The 21,302-nt window shown below is 45.2% G+C and overlaps 1 protein-coding gene and 1 pseudogene across 1 annotated transcript in view; one reads left to right on the forward strand and one right to left on the reverse strand.

Moving 5' to 3' along the window:
* Positions 1-9,527: 9,527 nt before the first annotated feature.
* LOC108490060 lies at positions 9,528-9,829 on the reverse strand (annotated as a pseudogene).
* Positions 9,830-11,643: 1,814 nt separating this feature from the next.
* Spns3 (sphingolipid transporter 3 (putative)) overlaps positions 11,644-21,302 on the forward strand; it is a 53,098-nt gene continuing 43,439 nt past the window's right edge. Inside the window, exons 1-2 of the mRNA XM_008855636.3 lie at positions 11,644-11,873; positions 15,852-15,917. Coding sequence (XP_008853858.2) covers positions 11,651-11,873; positions 15,852-15,917 — 289 coding nt within the window. The 5' untranslated portion in view covers positions 11,644-11,650. The remainder of the gene's footprint in view (positions 11,874-15,851; positions 15,918-21,302) is intronic.

The raw sequence follows: 21,302 nt of genomic DNA on the forward strand, positions 1-21,302 counted from the left end.
TTGCAGAGGACCTGGGTTCAGTTCCTGGGGGAATCCGACACCTTCTGACCTTGGGCATTGCATGAAATGGGTGCACTTACACACATGCAGGCAATACACTCATACACATAAAATAAAAATAATAATATATCTTGAGCTGGGTGTGGTGGCGCACGCCTTTAATCCCAGCACTCGGGAGGCAGAGGCAGGTGGATTTCTGTGAGTTCGAGGTCAGCCTGGTCTCCTTAGTGAATCCAGGCCAGCTGCAGCTACAGGGAAACCTTGTCTCAAAAAGACCAAAAAGAATTAAAAAAAAACAAAAAAACAAAACTGCTCATAAGTGCTGAGTCATCTCTCCAGTGTTGTTCTTTCTTTTTTAAAATATACATTTATTTATTTTTGTTTGTTTGGGGGGAGAGAGAGAGGAGAGAGAGAGAGAGAGAGAGAGAGAGAGAGAGAGAGGAGAGCGAGAACTCATGTGGAGGTCAGAGGACAACTTGCAGAAGTTGGCTTCCCCTCTTACCCCTCCACCCCCATGTTGGTCTGGGAACCAAACTCCAGTGGCCAGGCTTGGTAGTAAGTGCCTAAGCCACCCCACCTGCCCTAATCATGGGCTTTTCATAGGTGTCCTTTATCAGTTGGGGAAGTTCCTTTTTGTTCCTAGTTTGAGTACTTTTTTTTTTGTCTTTTTAAGACAGGGTCTCCCTGTAGCCCCAGCCATCCTGGAACTCACTATGGAGACCAGGCTGGCCTTGAACTCACAGAGATCCACCAGCCTCTGCCTCCCGAGTGCTGGGACTAAAGGCGTGCGCCACCATGCCTGGAAAGTTTTGAGTACTTTTTTTTTGTTTGTTTGTTTTTGTTTTGGGTTTTTTGTTTTGGTTTGTTTTGGTTTGGTTCTTTTTTTTTTTTTTGTCTTTTTTGAGACAGGGTCTCCCTGTAGCCCCAGTTGTCCTGGAACTCACTATGTAGACCAGGCTAGCCTTGAACTCACAATGATCCGCCTGCCTCTGCCTCCCAAGTGCTGGGATTAAAGACGTGCGCCACCACGCCCAGCAAGTTTGAGTACTTTTAACATGAAAGAACATTGAATTTTGTCCAATATTCTTTTTTCATCTATCTAGAAGATCATGATTTCTGAAAGAAGGAAAATTACGATACCCAATTTACACATGCCCTGAAGGTGTTTCATATTGTTTGCTATTGTCATTATTATTGATGAAAGAAAAAGACAAAAATAAAAAAATAAAGGGAGGGGACTGGAGAGATGGCTTGGTGATTCAAAACACTGGCTGCCCTTGGAGAGGATCCAAGGTCAGTTCCTAGCATCCACATAGTGGCTAACAACAGTCAGTAACACCAGTTCCAAGGAATCAGACATCCTTTTCTGGTTTTCAAGGGCATTGCACACATGTGGTACACTTACATACATGCATGTAAAATGCACATAAAATATAAATAAATTAATTTAAAAAATAAAGGGAACAAAAATCCCTGACCATCCACTCCTGATTTAAGGCCTGTGAATCCTTGGGGTATATCTTCTCACTCTTATCATGTGCATAACTGAAGAAACGTGGGCAGCTCCACCGCTTGGTATAGGATTCACTCACAGCTCTTATCGTCACAATTAATGGCTTCTTAGCAAGAGTTTGGGATCTAGAGTTCACTGAATTACTCAAACTTTTTCTGGCCTGGAATAGTTCATGGCTGCTGTAGCTTTTTATGACCACATGGTGTCACTATTGAAACCTGGCATTAACCAGTCCGAAGGACTTGCTGGTGAACCCCTCTGAAATTGTGCTAGGAGCGCAGGTTTGAGATTCCAAGCTCCTGGTGTCAGTGCTCAGCAGCTGTTTTTGCTGTGCACTTTCTGCTATAGGGTGCCCACTAGCTTCAGAAACCCTGAGATAGGACCACATCTAGTTTCTGTCACCTCAAAACTTTCTTGAGAATCCATAGCAGGAGATCATGTAAAGGGTCAGTCGGGGGCTAGAGAGATGGTTCACCAGTTAAGAGCACTGGCTGCTCTTACAGAGGGACCCAGGTTCTGTTCCTAGCACCCACATTGCAGGTAACAACTCCAGTTTCAGGGGAATCTGACTCCCTCTTCTGTCCTCCACAGGCACTGCATGACATGGGTACACTTACATGCAAGCATAACATTCATACATATGAAATAAAAGTAGATAAGTTAATTAATTACTTAAAGGGTCAAGTGTTTTCTTTTCCTGGGAATGTGGCTGCAGGGTCTTGGGCTTTCCAGTGGTTTGCTCACTCGATAGTCCTAGTCCCTCCTCCAGCCTCTCTTTTTCTCTTTCTCTCTCTTTATCACTGTGTCTTTTTCTTTCTTTGTTTTTTCAATATTTTATTTATTTTTGACTTTTTTGAGACAGGGTCTCCCTGTAGCCCAAGCTGTTTTGGAACTTACTATGTAGACCAGGCTGGCCTTTACTCAGAGATCTGCTTGCCTCTGCCTCCCTAGTTCTGAGATTAAAGGTGTGCACCATCATGTCCAGCTTTTTATTAATTATATGTATATGTGTGTGTCTGTGTGTGATTTTGTGCGTGTGTGAGTTCAGTGCCTTTGGAGGCCAGAAGAAGGCTGTCAGATTCTTTTTTTTTTTTTTTTTTTTTTGTCAGTCTTTTGAGGCAGGGTCTCCTTGTGAACTTGCTATGTAGACCAGGCTGCCTTGAACTCACTGGGACCCGCCTGCTTCTGCCTCCTGAGTGCTGAAACTAAAGGTGTACACCACCATGCCCAGCAAATTCTTTTTTTTTTTTTTTTGGTCTTTTTTTTTGAGACAGGGTCTCCCTGTAGCCCCAGCTGGCCTGAAACTCACTATGTAGACCAGGCTGGCCTGGAACTCACAGAGATCCACCTGCCTCTGCTTCCCAAGTGCTGGGATTAAAGGCATGTACCACCATGCCTGACTGCCCAGTAAATTCTTTAGAACTAGAGTTACTTGTGAGCCTCCTAATGTGGGTACTGGGAATTGAACTTGAGTTTCTGCAAGAACAACAAGGGCTCTTAACTGTTGAACCATGTTTTTCAGACCCACCTCCTTCCCCCATTTTTGAGACAAGTTTTCAAGTTCAAGTTCCAGACTTGAACTTGCTATCTATCTGAGGATAAGCTTGAACTTTTGATCCTCTTGCCTCTACTTTTCCAGTGCTAAGATAAGAGGCATGTACCACCACATCTGGTTTATCCAATAACTTTTCTTTTTCCTTGTTCCTCATGGACAGAGGTGGCTTCCTGTAGTACCTACCTTCTCAGTTCCTCTTGCAGTTGGGGCATGGACGTGTGACTCCATCCTGGCCCATAGGCCCTAAGGGAAAGCCATTTGGGTCATTCTCATGAAAGATCCTGGACATTTTTCTCCCTGATAAATACACATGGACACATATCAGGAGGGGTCTCTTCCCTTCTTACACATTCGATGATAAGCCAAGAATATGGCTGTATAACCAGCTCCAACCAGCTTCCATTCCTGCTGCTCGTTCTGTTGGGTAACCCCTCCCACAGTGGATCAGGACAGGTCTTTGTGACTGATGGAACACAGTGAAATATGTCCTGGAAGCCTAGTTACTTTTGTTTGTCCCTGTTGGATGCCCTCTGAGGAAGCCAGCCTCTACACTGTGAGGACAGTTAAGCAATCATGTGCTGGGTCCATGTGGAGAGGAACAGCAGCAACCATGTTCCAGCCATGTGAGTGAGCTGCCTTAGAAATGAAGCCTGTAGCCCTGTGGGGCCTTTGAGCATTCTGATGCCTGCAGCTCTCCCTGCAGTGATGTCCCCCACCCATAGCCATCATCAGCCTGTTTTGAGCCTTCTGATGCCTGCGGCCCTCCCTGCAGTGATGTATCCTACCCACAGTCAACATCAGCCTGCTCCTGATTCCCTGCCCACAGAAAGCACAAGAGAGAAAGAATGATGACTGGTGTCCAAGGCTGTAGGTTTTGTTATACGATAGCTGTGTAACCGGGGCTAAGGCTTGAGACCAGAGAGAAAAGATGAGGACACTGGTGATGGTATGGTGCCCCTGAGCTGACCAGCCCCAAGGGTGCCAACTTCTCCACTTGTCATGAGACAGAATTCCTGTCCTTGTTACTAGTAGCCCAAAGCTTACTGATCTATCTTCCAAAATAAGACTCCCTGGGGATTTCTGAAGAGGGACTCCCTAGTGATTTCCTGTCACCTTTCATTCTGTGAGGCTGGAAATGTCTTTATTCATTAATTAAAAAGTTATTATTATTACTGTGTGTGAGTATTGGTACACACATACCACAGCAAACATGTGGAAGTCAAAGGACAACTTTTGAAAACTGATCTTTCCTTCCATTGTGTGATCCAGGGATTGAACTCAGGTCATCAGGCTCCTGTGAGGAGTGCTTTCATTTGCTGAGCCATCTTGCTGGTTTTCATTTATTTATTTAGTTATGTGTGTATGTGTGTGTAGGTATCTGTGTGCCATGGTCCACATGTGGAGGTCAGAGGACAACTTGTGTGGGTGGGTTCAGTAGGTTCTTTTATTCTACCATATGAGGCCCAGGAATCAAACTCAGGTTGTTGGGCTTGGTAGCAAGTGCTGCCTCCAGAACCCCACCTCCCTGCTTATTGAGACAGGGGCTCGTTATAGCCCTAGCTGGCTTGAAACTCACTATGTAGCTATGTAGACCAGGCTGGCTCACAGAAATCTGCCTGCCTCTGCCTCCTACGTGCTGGGATTAAAGGCGTGTGCCAACATGCCTAGCTACTCCTAGCTCCCTTTTTTTGGTCTTTTTGAGACAGGGTCTCACTGTAGCCCAAGCTGTCCTGGAACTCACTATGTAGACCAGACTGGCCTTGAACTCACAGAGATCTGCCTGCCTCTGCTTCCTCAGTGCTGGGATTAAAGGTGTGTGCCACCACGCCCGGCCAATTTTTTTTTTTTTCAAAGAAGGTAAATTTAAAGTGTGAGGGAGTGCACAGAGTACACATAAACAGACACACACACAAATTTTAAAAAGAAAGAAATTTTGGGACTGGATAGATAGCTTTGTGATAAAGAGCACTTGCTGCTCTTCCAGAAGACCCAACTTCAGCACCCACGTTGGGCAGTTTACAACTGCCGGTAACCCAGCTCCTGGGGACCCTATGTTCTCTTCTGGCCTCTGAGGGCAACTGCACACATGTAAATATACACACATATACCCATAAGTAAAAGCTAAAAGTAAATCTATAAAAAGAAAATTTAAAAACACTTCTTTTAAAATTTTATTTATTATTTATTTTTAAATATTTTATTATTTTTATTTTACGTGTATGAGTATATTGCCTGCATGTATGTGAGTTCACCCACGTCATGCAATGCCACAGAGGTCAGAAGAGTGCGTTTATTTTTGTCTTATGTGTATGAGTGTTTTGCATGTATGTAAGTGCACCATGTGAGGTGTACAATGGCCAGAAGAGGGCGTCGGATACCCTGGAACTGGAGTTACTATTAGTTGTTAGCTGACATGTGGGTCCTGGGAACCAAACCCAGTTCTCTGCAAGAGCTGCTAGTGCTAAGTGCTGGGCCATCACTCTAGCCCCTAAAGATTTCTTTTTTGGGGAGCTGGAGAGATGACTCAGCAGTCAAGAGCACTGGCTGCTCTTCCAGAGGACCTGAGTTTGCTTCCCAGCACCTACCTACATTGGGTGGCTCACAATAGCCTGTAACTCTAGCTCCAAGGGATCTGACACCCTCTTCTGGCCTCCATGGGCACCTACACACAGGTGTCATTCATTCAGACTCACACATATACATAAATAAAATAAGAAAAAGAAATCTTAAAAAAGAAAACTTTAAAAAAAGTATATAAGCCAGGCGTGGTGGCACACGCCTGTAGTCCCAGCACTTGGGAGGCAGAGGCAGAGGCAGGTGGATCTCTGTGAGTTCAAGGCCAGCCTGGTCCACATAGTGAGTTCCAGGACAGCTTGGGCTACAGGGAGACCCTGTCTCAAAAAGACCTAAATAAATAAATAAATAAATAAATGTATATAAAGCATAATTTGTTTTTGTTTTGTTTTGAGACAGGATATCATGTAGTCCAGGCTGGCTTCAAACTCACTATGTAGTTGAAGAGGACTTTGAATTCCTGATCTGCCTGTCTCTACCTCCCAAGTGGAATTACAGGTGTGCGCACTGTGCTCAGCTTCACCATAAAATTTACAATTTAATTCTTTTCTAGTGCCAAGGCTTGAACACAAAGGTTAACTGCATGCTAAAAAATAGTCTATCATGAAAACAAACCCCTTCACTCCCTAGTTTGACCTTTTTAAAAAAGATGGGGGGGTCTTTAAAAATCTTTTTTGAGACAGGGTCTCACTGTGTACCCCTGGCTGGCCTATAACTCACTATGTTCACCAGTCTGGCCTGGAACTCACAGAGATCCACCTGCCTCTGCCTCCTGAATGTTGGTCACCATGCCCAGCCTAGATAGCAGGCTTGTGTTGTTGGCCAGGCTGGCTTCAAACTTCTGGGCTCAAGCAATCCTCTTCCTTCAACCTCTCAAGTGGCCAGGAATCCAGGTTTTGTCCCCACAGGCAGCTAATCAACCTAACTGTTTTCAAGTGCACAGTGCAGTGGCATTGAGTGCCTTCACATTGTTGTGTAATAGTCAACACTATGCATCTCTAGCCCTTTTTCATTTTCTGAAACTGAAACTCTGACCAATTAAACAATAACTTTCCCCACTCCTGACAGTCCAGTCCCTAGTCACCTGAATTTGCCCATTCTAGATACCACATATAAGTGAGCTCATGGAAGAGCTGTCCTTTTGTGACTGACTTATTTTAACATAATGCCTTTAAGGTTCATCTTGTTGTAGAATATATCTGAAACTGATTGTGTATAATCAGTTGAGATAACTCACTACCTTTAAGCCAGTCTGTAGCATATATCTGCATTTCCTTATTGCCTTCTAAAAAATATTTATTTTTATTTTTAATTTTTATATGTGTGCACATATTTGTGTTTATGTGTGCCACAGGCATGGAGGAGCCCCTCCCCAAGAGACCAGAAGAGGGCATCAACCCCCCTGGAACTGGAGTTATAGAGTTATGAGTTGCCATGTGGGTACTGGGAACTGAACCTGGGTCCTCTGCAAGAGCAGCAAGTGCTTTTAAGCATAGAGCTATTCTCTGACCCCTTTTCCTAAAAAAATAAAAAAATTGATTTATTTCTATATTATTTATATGAATATTATACCTGCATGTATGTAAGTGCATCCATGTCATGCAGTGCCCAAGGAGGACAAGAAGAGAGTGTCCCCCTGGAACTGGAGTTATGGACAGTTGTTAGCCACCAGATGTATGCTGGCATTCTAACCTGGGTCCTCTGCAAGAACTGCCAGCCAGTGCTCTTAACTGCTGAGCCATCTCTCCAGCCCTGTGTACATGCGTTTTAAATTTTTTTTTTTTTTTAATTAAGCTGAGGATAGTGGTGCACACTTTTAGTCCCAGCACCCAGGAGGTGGATCCCTGTGAGTTCAAGGTGAGCCTGGTCTACATAGCGAGCTCCAGGCCAGCTAGGGCTACAGGGAGACCCTGTCTCAAAAAGACCCCCCTAATTTTTTAAAATTATTTTTTATGTGTATGAGTGTTTTGCCTGCGTGTATATAAGCATGTCTGTCTCATGCAATGACCGTAGAGGCCAGTAGAGGGTGCCTGATCCCCTAGATCTGGAGTTACAGGGACTGGAATTAGCTGTCATGTGGTAGGAATGGAACCCTGGTCCTCTGTAAGAAGAGCCTGTGTTCCTAACTCCTGAGCCATCTCTCTAGCTCCTGCACATTTACTTTTAAAGGAAAGTAATTTTGAACACATTTTTGTCTCAATTTGCCAAATCCATAGTGCCAGCAGCCTGGTATTCTTGTCTGGGTGAGTGTATCTCCCTCTCCCAAGGATTTGCAGCCAGCATGGAACTCCTCTTCCCTGTTTCTCCTCTGTGTTGGGGGCTTCAGATCCCACACAAAGTTTTCTTCCCAAGCTTATGCTTTTCTTCCTCAAAGCAGTGTTTCCAGGACTGGGGAGCCGACTCAGCGGGTAAAGGTGTGCTACTTGCGCGAGACTGACAACCCAAGTTCTAACTGAGGAATCCACATAAATAACCAGATGTGGTGGTGCAGATCTGTAATCCTAGCACACCTACTGTGAAATGGGAGGTAGAGACAGGAGAATCAACTGGAACCCAGGCTTGGAGACATGTGACACAACATCAGAAACAAGAGAGATCCTGCCTCAGCAAGATGGAAAGCAAGAATTCACTCTGACTTCTACATGTGCGCTGTGGCATGTTCTCTCTCCCTCTCTCTCCCCCTCTACACACACACACACACACACACACACACACACACACACACACTATTGTTATCTCCACTTTACAAATGAGGAAACAGACACAGAGGTTAGGTGATTTGCCTACAACCTTTGTTCAAAGTAGTGAGTCTAACTGACTAACTGTGGGGTGCAGGATGTAGCCAGGATGCCTACATGAACTCCAGTTGGTGGCTCTGATTTTCTTTGAGTTCCACCAAGACCATCCACACAGGGCATGTAGTTAAACTGAGTGTAAATGCCAAGAACCTATCATCATCACTGTCACCACCACCACAGCAATAATGCCTAGCACTCTAGGGCTTCCTGTGCATCAGGCTCTGTCCTGGGAACGGTGCTCACATTTATCATGGATCATCCTCACAATGAACCCTAGAAGTTATCTTATTCATCTTATTCTCTGTCACACAGGAAGCTCAGAGAGGCTACACCTAGGAAGTGGCAAAATTTGAACCCAGGCCTGCCATACTGTAAAAATTCACGCTCTGCAACGTTGCCAGGCTCATTTCAGTTCATTTGCTTTATTTACTTGTCTTTTGGTGCTGAGGACTGAACCCAGTGCCTTGTGCATGCTATGCACATCCTCTGCTGCTGAGCTGCATCACCAGTCCTGCTTTAACCGTTACTATTATTTTATTTTGAGGCAGGCTAGCTTCAAACTTTTATTCCTCCTGCCTACATCTCTCCAGTTTGGGGATTACAGGTGCTCCTACACACCCAATTTTATACTTTTTCTTTTTCTTTAAAATTTTTTATTAGGGGACTGGAGAGATGACTTAGCAGTTAAGAGCACTGGCTGCTCTTGCAGAGGACTTGGGTTCAATTCCTAGCACCCGCATGGTGGCCAACAACTGCCTCTAACTCCAGTTCCAAGGGATTTGACACCTTCTTCTGGCTTTCACGGGCATTGCACACTTAGGGTGCACTTATAAACATGCAAGCAAAACACTCATGCATATAAAATAAAATTTAAAGAATTTTATTAGCATATATTAATTACACATAATGGGTTTCATTATATTTTCATATATATATATATACATAATGTATTTTGATTATATTCACCCCATTACCCTCTTCCCCTCCTGCTTAATCCCCTACCTCTTTCTGACTAGCTCCTTCTTTCTTTTTCTTTCTTTCTTTTTTTATAGTGTTTTAAGAACTAGAACATTTATTTTATGACTGATCACTGAAATCCTCCAGATGAACTGGATGCTGCAACAGCTGCCCTCTTGGGTTTTGATGTCCTTCCTTCATGGAATCCATGTCTGAATCTGTGATAGACATTTTTCAGGTGCCTCATCCACCTAGTCCTGGTAGTACTTTGTCTGTTAGCCTTGGTACTCCAGTTATACTTTCTCTTGCGCTTGGCAACGTACCACATTTGCCACAGGTCAACTTCTGAAGGTGACAGGCCTTAGAATCATAGTGGCAGCACAAAGTGTGCATCTTATTGTGACCCTTTCCAAATGATGACATTCCCTTCATTATTTTGTTTCTGCTGCCAAGGCCAAAGAGAGTCCCTTCTTTCTTTTTAAAAATATTTTATTTTTTAAAAATTTTATGTGTGCCGGGCATGGTGGTGCACGCCTTTAGTTTCAGCACTTGGGAGGCAGAGACCGGTAGATCTCTGTGAGTTCAAGGCCAGTCTGGTCTACATAGCCAGTTCCAAGCCAGCTGGGGCTACAGAGAGACCCTATCTCAAAAAAAAAAAAATATATATATAAACTGAGCATGGTCGTGCCTGCCTGTAATCATAGCACTCAAGAGGCTGAGGCAGGAGGATCAGGAGTTCAAAGCCAGCCTGGGCAAAACTCATCAATGGGTCAGAGGAGATGTGAGCCTGTGCTTTATAAAAAACAAAACAAACTGAAAAAAGAGTGTTCCCCAGTTTGGGTTTATCCAGTGTTTCCGTATGATTAAATTCAGGTTATGCAGGTCAGTGAGATGCTTCAGTGGGTAAATGCACTTGCCATGTAAGCCTAATGACCCGAGTCAGATCTTTGGAACCCAGGGCAGTATGAGAGAACCAGCTCCTGTGCCTGCATTTATATCATACATTCTCTCTCTCTCTCTCTCTCTCTCTCTCTCTCTCTCTCTCACACACACACACACACACACACACAAAGGCATAATAAATAAATAATAAGTGTATATTCACTGCACTTCCCCAGCTGGAGCCCTGTACTGTGACCTGTGCTGGACTTCTCACCAGAAGGCAGGCAGAGTCATCTGCCCCATGGGTGGTTATCTTAATCCCTCAGGTGAGATGTCTGATCCCTGTGCTTTAAACCCATAGTGTTATTCTGCCCCTTTCTAAAACTATCCCTGGAGAGTTATCCTTTGTTGATGACTTAAAATTTTTTTAAAAATATTTTTTATATTTTTATTTTATGTGTATGTGTGTATTGCTTGCATGTAGGTAAGTGCACCCGTGTTGTGCAAGGCCCGAGGAGGGCAGAAGAGGCTGTGGGTCCCCCCGGGTCTGGAGTTTCAGACAGTTGGTCGCTTCCATGTTGGTGCTGGGATTCGAACCCAGGTCTTCTGTAAGAACAACCAGTGTTCTTAACTGCCGAGCTATTTCTCCAGCCTGATGACTTAAAATTTTTTTTTGCATTTATTTATTATTTATTTATTTGGTGTGTGTGTGTGTGTGTGTGTGTGTGTGTGTGTGTGTGCATGCCATGGTGCACATATGGAAGGCAGAGGACACCTTCATGATGTCAGTTTTACCCTTCTTCCATATGGGTTCCAGGGATCGAACTTGGGTGGACAGACTTGGTGGCAGGCACCCTCACCTGATGAACCATCTCCCCTGCCCCATTGATGAGTTTTGCACAAAGCTGTCTCCACTTGTCCAGCTCCCTCTGATATCTTATCCCTTACCATCTAGTCAGGTGGTCTACTGGCCAACACCCAGCTTCCTGTATCTGATCCAGGTTCACAGCTCTGCTCAAAGTTCATTTCTTACGTGCAGCTAGGCCAGTTCACTGTGAGCAGGACCTGGGAGAGAACCTTCTCATTTCCTATTCCAGGAGCTTCCCTTTCTCAGTGCAGCTACAGGCTAGATTGAGGTGACCATACAGTTGTCCAATCACCACTGCCAAGACTCTCTCCTCCCAGCAGGTCTTGGAGTCTGAAATCCCACTATTGAGGCTGCAGTGCACTCAGCAGATGCCTGCAATAGATATCTAACAGTTAAAGCAACTGCTTTGGGGTTGGGAGGGTGGGAGGCCACAGGAAGTGACTCGGTGTTGAGCTACTGCAGCTTTGCCCAGCATAGATCCTGGGACCAGAGTTGCAGCTGGCATGACCAGGGGAATGTCCACAGAGCACCATTCTCCTCTGGCAGGAGGGCTGCAGAGCCAGTCCCGGAGGCCAGGTGGGCAGTATGGGGCCTTGGCTTCAGGTCAGTGTCCACCTCCCTCCACTCCCATGCCATGGAGCCTGCCCCGGCGGAGAGTGTACCTGGCTGCCGCTGTTCTCTGTTATATCAACCTTCTGAACTACATGAACTGGTTCATTATTCCAGGTGAGGAGGGGAGGGGAATCTTGGGAGAGCATGTCTGTTAGCAGATTGTCTTCACCCCGTACCTTTTCTTCTCTTGGAGCACATCTCTGGTAGTTTTACCCTGGGATGTGGTCTTCTACCTCTCCTGAATAGCCCAAGCTAAAATGAGGCACAGGAGTACATGTGAGCAGGGACAAGAGGAGGTGGATGGGGGAGGCCTGCACTTTGCAGCAAAGCCTCGAGGTTGTGGGTGGAGCTGTAGGCGAGGTTGCAGAGGGCAGGACAGCTTGGCCTAGCTCCCAAGTAAGAATGGCTCTTCTTGGGTCTGTTTCTGGGACAGCAGGCTGCTGGCCTACCTTAAACAGTCTGCCTTCCTTCTTGTAGGTCACACGGTGCAGCCTGCTTCTGTCTTCTGTCACTCATTCCTTTGTGACTGGGACTCAACCTGTTTTTCTCTTCTAGTCACTCACTCATTTGCTCATTTATCCATTGAGAGCCAACATTTTCTTTTCTTTTAAGAAATTATTATTATTGTATATGTACATGATGTTTATTCATAAATAAAATTACTATTATGTGTGTAGGTACACAGACTACAGTGCTTGTTGGAGGTCAGAGGACAACTTTGTGGAGTTAGTTCTCTCCTTCTACCTTTATGTGGTTTCCAGAGATCGATATTAGGTTGCCAGGGCTTACACAGTAGTGCCTTCACCCACTGAGCCATCTTGCCAGCTCTCTTTTCTTTTTTGAGGCAGGGCCTCATATAGCTCAGGCTAGACTCAAACTCATTATGTAGTTGAGGATGACCTTAAACTACTGATATTCCTGCCTTTACTTTCTGAGAGCTAGGATTACAAGCATGCCACTAAAGTGGTTTATCCAGTGCTGGGGATTGAACCCAGGACTTCATGCATGCTAGACAAACACTCTACCAAATAATCCCCAGCCTCGTTTTATTTTTAGACAGGGTTTCAAGTTAGTCAAGCTGGCTTTGAACTCACTATATAGCCAAGAATGATCTTGAACTCCTGATCCTCCTGCCCCTACCTCCCAAGTGCTGAGATTACAGGTATGCCACATCCTTGGACAACCTTTTCTTTTCATCACCCACTTGTTCCAGACTGAGTACTATGAGCAGGAGCCTTTGGCAGGACCCAGAAGGAACTCAGACTTGTGGTTCCCACTGCAGGGTTATCCATCTCTTAGGGCACAGAGGAAAGCTCACTAATAATGATCATGCAAGATAGAGAGATGGAGCAAGATGAGGGGGTACAGGCTAGGCTAGAGAGCTCAGGAGAGGTACCTGCAGCTACTGGCCACGCTTAAGGCCAGGATGTTGATCCGTCAGTTACTGGTTCAGCTGTAGCAGGGAGCATCTATAGAATGAATGGGATCCTGGAGGCTGCAGACATCACCAGAGTGGGGCTCCATCTTTGAGGAACTCAGAGAAGCTCAGAATACATGCCCAGCCCTAGACAATGGGGAGCTGTGGGAGAAAATTTTAAGTGGGAGAATATAGTGAGATTTGAAACCTAGATGGACACAAAATGAGGAGGGAGGTCGGATCAGAAGCCTGATCCCCTTCAGTAGCCTACACTGTAGCTCTCCCTTTGCTTGCCCTGGGGGCCTCTAGTGGGGAACCAGAGTCCTGCCTACACCAGTATCTTCCTGCTTAGAATTTCTACTATCTGTGGTCACTGTGGGAATGAAGACATAGAGAAGTGAAACCGTGCAGAGCTCTTGGGGACTGTTGGGGACAAGTACAGTAGCTAAGGTTCTCTTGTGGAAGCAGCTCTTTAGAAGACCGGGGTGTTAGAGACAGGAGAGTGAGGCTGACTTCACTCTTAAATTTTTAAAAAAATTTTATTTATTATTTTTATTTTATGTGTATGCATGTATTGCCTGCATGTAGGTAAGTGCACCCGTGTTGTGCAATGCGGGAGGAGGTCAGAAGAGGCTGTCGGATCCCTCGGGACTGGAGTTACGGACAGTTGTTAGCTGCCATGTGGGTGCTAGGATTCGAACCTGGGTCTTCTGCAAGAACAACCAGTGTTCTTAACTGCTGAGCCATCTCTCCAGCCCCCAATTTATTTTTATTTTTTATTTATTTATTTTTAGCCTGGTATGGTGGTGCATGCCTTTAGTCCCAGCACTTGGGAGGTAGAGGCGGGCAGATCTCTGAGTTCAAGGCCAGCCTGGTCTACATAGTGAGTTCCAGGCCAGCTGGAGCTACAGGGAGACCCTGTCTCAAAAAGACCAAAAAACGAATTTTTTTTTTTTTATGCGTATGAGTGTTTTGGATGCATTAAAGTGTACCATGTGTGCAGTGCCCACAGAGGCCAGAAGAGGGCATCAGATCTCCTGGAACTGGAGTTACAGACAATTGTGAACCACTGTGTGGGTGCTGGGAATGGAACCCTGGTCCTCTCTAAGAGCCGCCAGTGCTCTTAACCACTGAGCCATTTCTGCCCCAGCTAACTTCACTCTTGGCCTTGGGCTACCCACAAGTTTGAGAGGCGTGCTAGAGGAGTCAAAACAATGGGACTCTCTCCTAAGAATGGGAGATGAGTGCAATCAGAGAGGGTTTAGGTAGCTTTGTCTTGATTACTTGTGTCTTTTTTTTTGTTCTCCAATGACTATGGCACCTTGGGTGTCATTACAAGGTGAAAAGGGCTGGGGATGTAGCTTTAGTTGGCTGAGTTCTTGTTTAGCATGCACAAAGCTGGCTCTGAGCCCTAGCACCTCATAACACACACCTGTCATCCCAGCCCTTGGGAGACAGAATCAAGAGCATAAGAAGTTCAAAGTCATCTTTGGCCATACAGTTCAAAGTCAGCCTAGGGGCTACATGAGATCTTTCCTCAAAAAAAATTTATTTTTTTAAATTTAAAGATGAGCCAGGCGTGGTGGCATACACCTTTAATTCCAGCACTTGGGAGGCAGAGGCAGGTGGATCTCTGTGAGATCAAGGCCAACCTGGTCTACATAGTGAGTGCCAGGACAGCTGGGGCTACAGGGAGACCCTGTCTCAAAAAGACCAACCCCCCCCAAAACAAACCCCACCCCCCAAAAATTTAGAGATGAAAAAGTCATACAGATGTATGTGTTTGGTTGCTATGGTAATTGGGCCCAATTGGGCCCAAACTAGATGTGTAAGCAACCTTTTCTATTTGGTGCCTCTTCCTCTTTGATCTTCTTTCACTGGCTGGTGGGTCTTAGTGGGGTGGATGTGGGGTTTCTTGCAGGTGGAGTAATCTACAGAGCCCCATGTGGGGGAGTTTGCTCTGTTTTGCAATGCTGGATGGGGGAGCTGCCTCTGGCCAGAGATGCAGTCCCAGCTCCTCTCATTCCAGCTAGGCTACCATGGGTAATTGGAGTCTGTGTGTCTGGGATAGTGATGGTATCTATCTGTCTATCTATCTATATCTATATCTATCTATCTATCTATCTATCTATCTATATATCTATATATCTATTTATCTATCTATCATCTATCTATCAATAATCTATCTAGGCTCTCACTATGTAGTCTTGGTTAGCTTGGAACTCACTACGTAGTCTAAGCTGATCATCAAGTCATAGAGAATCTTTTGCATCTGCCTCCCAGCAGGGGGTTGAGGTGGGATTAAAGGTGAGTGCCACCATTCCCTGTCCTTGGTTGTTATTTTTTGAGACAGGTTTTCAGAACTTGCTATGTTGTTGTATAGTCTGGCCTTAAACTCCTGGTCCTCCCGCTTCCATCGCATGAGTGCTGGGATTATAGGTATAAGCTACCATGCCAGGCTTCTGTGTGTGTTATGGGCATGTTTCTCTGTGTGCTTATTGCTGATGCTGTGTGTGGTTGTACACATGTAAAGGTGGGTGGAGATGAAGACAGTGGGCCCAGTTGCCATCTCCTACACTGTGCCTGCCATCTGTGCCTGGCCCAGGCTCAGAGGAAGCTGTCTTGGAGGCTGGGTGGGCTACTTCTCATTTCCTTAATGCTGTCTCTGTCCTCAGGAGTGCTGTTGGATGTCCAGAAATCTTTTCACATCAGTGACAGCCATGCTGGTTTGCTGCAGACGGGTAAGGAAGGAGCAGGGGCCCTTAGGTTACACTGTGGTGGGTTCTGTACACGGGGGGGGGGCGTGGAACCCGAGCTGGAATAGCAGATGTGGGAGGAGGACAGAACTGAGGTTTGAACAGGTCCAGAAGCTGGAGTTAGTACAAAGGGTGCCCTTAGGGAGACAACTGGGGAAAGCTCCTGGGCACTCCTCTTTTCCATCCTACTTGTGAGCTCAGCTGAGTATTCCACAGACATGTAGGAAGTCCCGGTGTGTGCCTTTCTCTCACAGAGCTGAGAAATATGAGTGGTGGGACATAGACAGGCAGGTAAGCAGACAAACAGACCCTGATCCTCAGGTAAGTTCAGAAGGGCTGTGGGCCACCAAGAAACTGAAGTTTAGCAGCAGAAGGCAGCCCTGCTCCATTCCAAGGCAGAGATATGTGGGAATATGAGATATCGGCTAACTTTCTGCATGTGCCTGCTTAGTGATACTCCCTACCTGTGTGTGCCCACAGGTACAGATGGTCATAGCACAGAACTCCCACATGCTCACCCCAAAGCTACCACTAGCACACATTGTAGCTCCCCTCCGTAATTTATCCTCTCAATTGCCCATTATCACACTGATGTAGAGCATAGCTCTCAAACTAGGTACAGGGACATTTAGGGACACACAAAGATGTCCCAGGGGCTGTGTAAACAGAGAGATCTGCTTCCAGATTGCTTGTCACTTTCCCAACAAGATCAGTCTGGAACAAACCTGTGCCAGGTGGGTGGGTGGGAGCCCTTTGTCACCTCCTTGTATAATATGCTGTCCACTGTTTGAAGTAGAAAGAGGTTCTGTATCTAGGTGCTCTGCTTTGTAAAAACTCTGGATGCCAAGTGAAGGGCCTTGCTATGGCTTCTCCAGGGAGGTCTGGGGTACCAAGAGGCCAGCCACAGAAACATCTGGGGATCTTTGCATCAGGCTGTGTGCCCCTGGTGAGGCGCCAAGCCTTATCTGGCCAGCTCTATGTATGACTGTTTACTACTTATCTATGAATTCAAATTCAGAAATGAGATAGTTGTCTCAGTGATACATGTCAACACACTGCTTTTGATTTTAAAAAAGACAAAACCACCAGCTTCCTCATAATCAGTCTGATTTGTCAAGCTGGTTTGTTTAAGCAGGACTGACTTTACTATTTGGGTTCCATAATGAGCCATTCCCATAAACTGACTGAACTCCATCTGTCTCTCCAAGGGCTTGATGAAAATATGGTTTACAAAGAGTCATCCTTCAGTATCTGCAGGGGACCAGTTCCAGGACCCCTGAGGATACATTATCCACAGAGGCTCAAAGCCCTTATATAAAACAGCATAGTGTCTGCAGATAGATACCCTAGCTCATCCTCCTGTATATTCAGATCATCTTCAGAATACCTAATGCAATGAAACTCTATGTAAACCATTGTTACAGAGTATTGTTTAAGGGATAATGACAAGAAAAAAGTCTGTGCATGTTCATTGTGGATACAGTTATTCTTGGAATGGTTTCAATCTGAAATTGGTAGAGCCCAAGTATGTGGGACCTGGAGATACAGAGTTATGTCTGCACACAGTGATGCAGGAAACCTAATCCTTTGCCACTGCTTCAACTTCAGATAAAAATGTACTACTTATTTATTTACATGTTTATTATTATTTTTTCTTGAAACAGGGTTTCCCTGTAGCCCCAGCTGGCCTGGAACTCACTATGTAGACCAGGCTGGCCTCCATCTCACTGAGATCTGCCTGCCTTTGCTTCTCTAAAGGTGTGTGCCACCATGCCCAGATAGTATTTAGTTTTTGAGACAGGGTCTCATATAATCCATACTGCCCTTAAACTCACTATACAGCCAAGAATGACCTTGAACTCCTGGGGCTAGAGAGATTGGCTAATCAGCAGTTAAGAGCATTGGCTGTTCTTGCAGAGGACCTGGGTTTGGTTCCCAGCACCCACATGGCAGCTAACAACTGTCTGTAACTCCAGTTCCAGGGGCTCTGATGCCCTCTTCTGGCCTCTGTGGGCATTGCATGAATGTGGTGCACTTACATACAGGCAAAACATTCATATACATAAAACACAAATAAAAAATTAAAAGTAAAGTTAAAAAAAAAAGAATAACCTTGGGACCGAAGAGATGGCTCTGAGGTTAAGAGCACTGGCTGCTCTTGCAGAGGACCTGGGTTTGGTTCCCAGCACCCACATGGTGCCTAACAACCTTCTGTAACTTGAGTTCAAGGGGAAAGGCACCCTCTTCTGACCTCTGCAGACATTGCACAACACAGGTGCACTTACATACATGCATGCAATACACTTGTACACATAAAACAAAAAAAAAAAACCAAAGAATGACCTTAAATACCTGATGCTCCTGCCTCCACTTCCCCAGTGTTAGGACCATATAGGTATATAGGTGTGCGCTGATAAAAATGCTGTTTTTTTTTTTTGTTGTTGTTGTTGGCTTTTTTTTGAGACAAGGTCTCCCTATAGCCCCACCTGGCCTGGAGCTCACTATGTAGACCAGGCTGGCCTTGAATTCACAGAGATCTACCTGCCTCTGCCTCTCAAGAGCTGGGACTAAAGTCGTGCACTATCACACCGAGCTTTAAAAATGTTTTAAATATCAACTGACAACATATGAAAGGACTGGAAGGTTTAGAAGTGGCTATAGGAGGCCAGGGCTTTTTTTTGAGGAGTCTTTACTCTCAGGGCTCTTGGTCACAATAGGAAGTAGTGGGCCAGGATTTGAACCCAAATGATCTAGAACTTTTTATTTTATTTTATTACTTTAGAGTGTTTATGTGTTGCCCAGGCTGGTTTCAAAATCCTGGGCTCAAGTGATCCTCCTGCCTCAGCCTCCCAAGTACTGGAGACTACAGGCATGGCCACTGAGTCAAGCCTATAATTTTATTTTATTTTTCTATGGTTCTGGGGATTGAACTCTGGGCTTAGAACTTGTGTTTCTAATTTTTAACAATTTTTATTTATTATTTTTATTTTATGTGTCTGAATGTTTTGCCTATGTGTGTACTGCATGTGTGTACTGCATGTGTGCAGTGCCTAAGGAGGGGGTCACATCCCCTGGAACTGGAGCTACAGATGGTTGTAGGTCCTCTGCAAGAACAGTACTCACTCTTAACTGCTGAACCATTTCTCTAGCCCCACTTTTCTAATTTTTTTTTTAAACTTTAAAAAATTATTGTTTGTTTAATTTTATGTATATGCGTGAATTGACTGCATGTAGTGCACCATATCCTGCAATGCCCGGGGAGGTCACGGCTCTTCTGCAAGAAAAACCAATATTCTTAGCTGCTGAGCCATCTCTCCAGCTCCCAACTTTTCTAATTCTTTTTTTTTTTTTTTTTTTTTTTTTTTTTTTTTGTGTGTGTGTGTGTGTGTGTGTGTGTGTGTGTGTGTGTGTGTGTGTGTGTGGGCTGGCCTCAAACTCACAAAGATCTGCCTACCTTTGCCTCCCAAGTGCTGGGATTAAAGGCGTGCGCCACCATGCTCAGCAATTCTTAATCCCCAGAACCTTTGTAAAGGTGGAAGGAGAGAACCAACTCCACAACGTTGTCCTCTGACCTCTACATGCATACTGTGGCACACATGCCTATACACAATCATGCACATACATACACTTGCACACATACAATGCTAATAATTAAAAAATTGTTTTTATTTTATGTGTATGAGTGTATTGCCTGCATGTAAGTGCACCCATGTCGTGCAATGCCTGTGGAAGTCAGAAAAGTGTTTCAGATTCTCTTGAACTAGAGTTAGGATGGCTGTTAGCTGCCATGTGGGTACTGGGCATCGAACCTTGGCCCTTTAGAAGTTCAAACCCAGCCTGGTCTATGCATAGCAAGTTCCAGGATAGCCAGGGACTACACAGTGAAACCGTGTCCTGAAACAAAACAAAACAAAACAAAACAAAACAAATTAAACATCAGCAAGAGAACATACCTGTAATCCCAGCACATGAGAGGTGGAGGCAGAGGGAAGAATCAAGCTTATCCTCATCCTACATAGGGATTTAGAGGTGGCCCTTGGCTACATTAGACCTTGTCTCAAAACCAAAACCAAAACCAAAACCAAAAAACCTCCAACAAAGTCAGGGAGATACCATTCGTTTTTCAACAGATGAACAAAAATGAAATGCTACTTTATATCAGGCAGCAGCAAGACATATATTTCTAAGTGAGTGTGAACTGATATGGCTTTCTGGAGCCCTATTTGGCAGTAGCTATTAAAATTTTATATGCCAGTGACACCAGAGATCATTCTCTGGAGTTTTAGGTTGAACCATATTAAACTGCTGGTTTTGTAGGTCAAAAGTGGCCTAGTTTCCACAGTTGCATATAGCTTAACCCAGTACTAGAGCAGGTCATGGGAGAGTGGGAGGAACTGGAACCTGAGCTGGGCATTCACAGGGCTCGGGAGATGTCAATCATTTATGCTCAGTGAATGGACTCTCAGGTGTTGGGCAGGACCCTCCAAAGCCTTGGCTCCTGGATAGTGGGACTGGGAGGTGGTGGTGTGGTACTGGTGGGGGTCCAGATCTCTTTTTGTCTATCTGCCAGCTCCCCCAGCCTGGAAGAGATTTTATTTAAGGCACAAAGTAGTGCTTTCACGTGTCCATGTGCCACATAGCCAGGTAAAACCAGAGCTACGTCTTGTCCTCATAGAAGAGTAAACACAATACCAATAAGGGGTTGTTTTGTTAAATTTTTTTTAATATGCTGGTGCACGACTTTAATCCCAGCACGTGGGAGGCAGAGGCAGGCAGATCTCTGTGAGTTTGAGGCCAGCCTGGTCTACATAGTGAGTTCCAGGACAGCTGGGGCAACAGGGAGACCGTCTCAAAAAGACAAAAAAAAGAAAAAAAAATTTTTAATTGCATTTATTGATTGATTGGTTGGTTGGCTGGCTTGTTGGTTGATGGTGTGTGTGTGCACATGTGCATGCAATAGCACACATGTGAAGTCAGAGGACAACTTTTGGGAGTGGGTTCTCTCCTTCTACTATGTGGATCTTGGGGATCAAATTCAGGTCTTCAGGCTTGGTGGCAAGGGCTTTTACCTGCTGAACCATCTCAGCCACCCTCCCCCACCTTTTGAGGTAGGGTCTCCATGTAGCCTCAGCTGGCCTGGAACTCCCTATGTAGACCAGGATGGCCTCCATCTCACAGAGATCCACCTGCCTCTGTCTCCTGAGTGCTGAGTTTAAAGGTATGAGCCCTGGCTTGATACGGTATAGAGGGGTTGGGGATGTAGCTCAGGTGGTAAGTTACTTGTATAGCATGCCAAAGCCCCGGATTCGATCCCTAGCACTGCATAAAAATCAGGCATGGTGATGCATGCCTGTAGTACTAGCACTTGGG

The sequence above is a fragment of the Nannospalax galili genome, unplaced genomic scaffold, assembly GCF_000622305.1.
Source record: "Nannospalax galili isolate Female #2095 unplaced genomic scaffold, S.galili_v1.0 scaffold888, whole genome shotgun sequence".
Classification (NCBI taxonomy): domain Eukaryota; kingdom Metazoa; phylum Chordata; class Mammalia; order Rodentia; family Spalacidae; genus Nannospalax; species Nannospalax galili.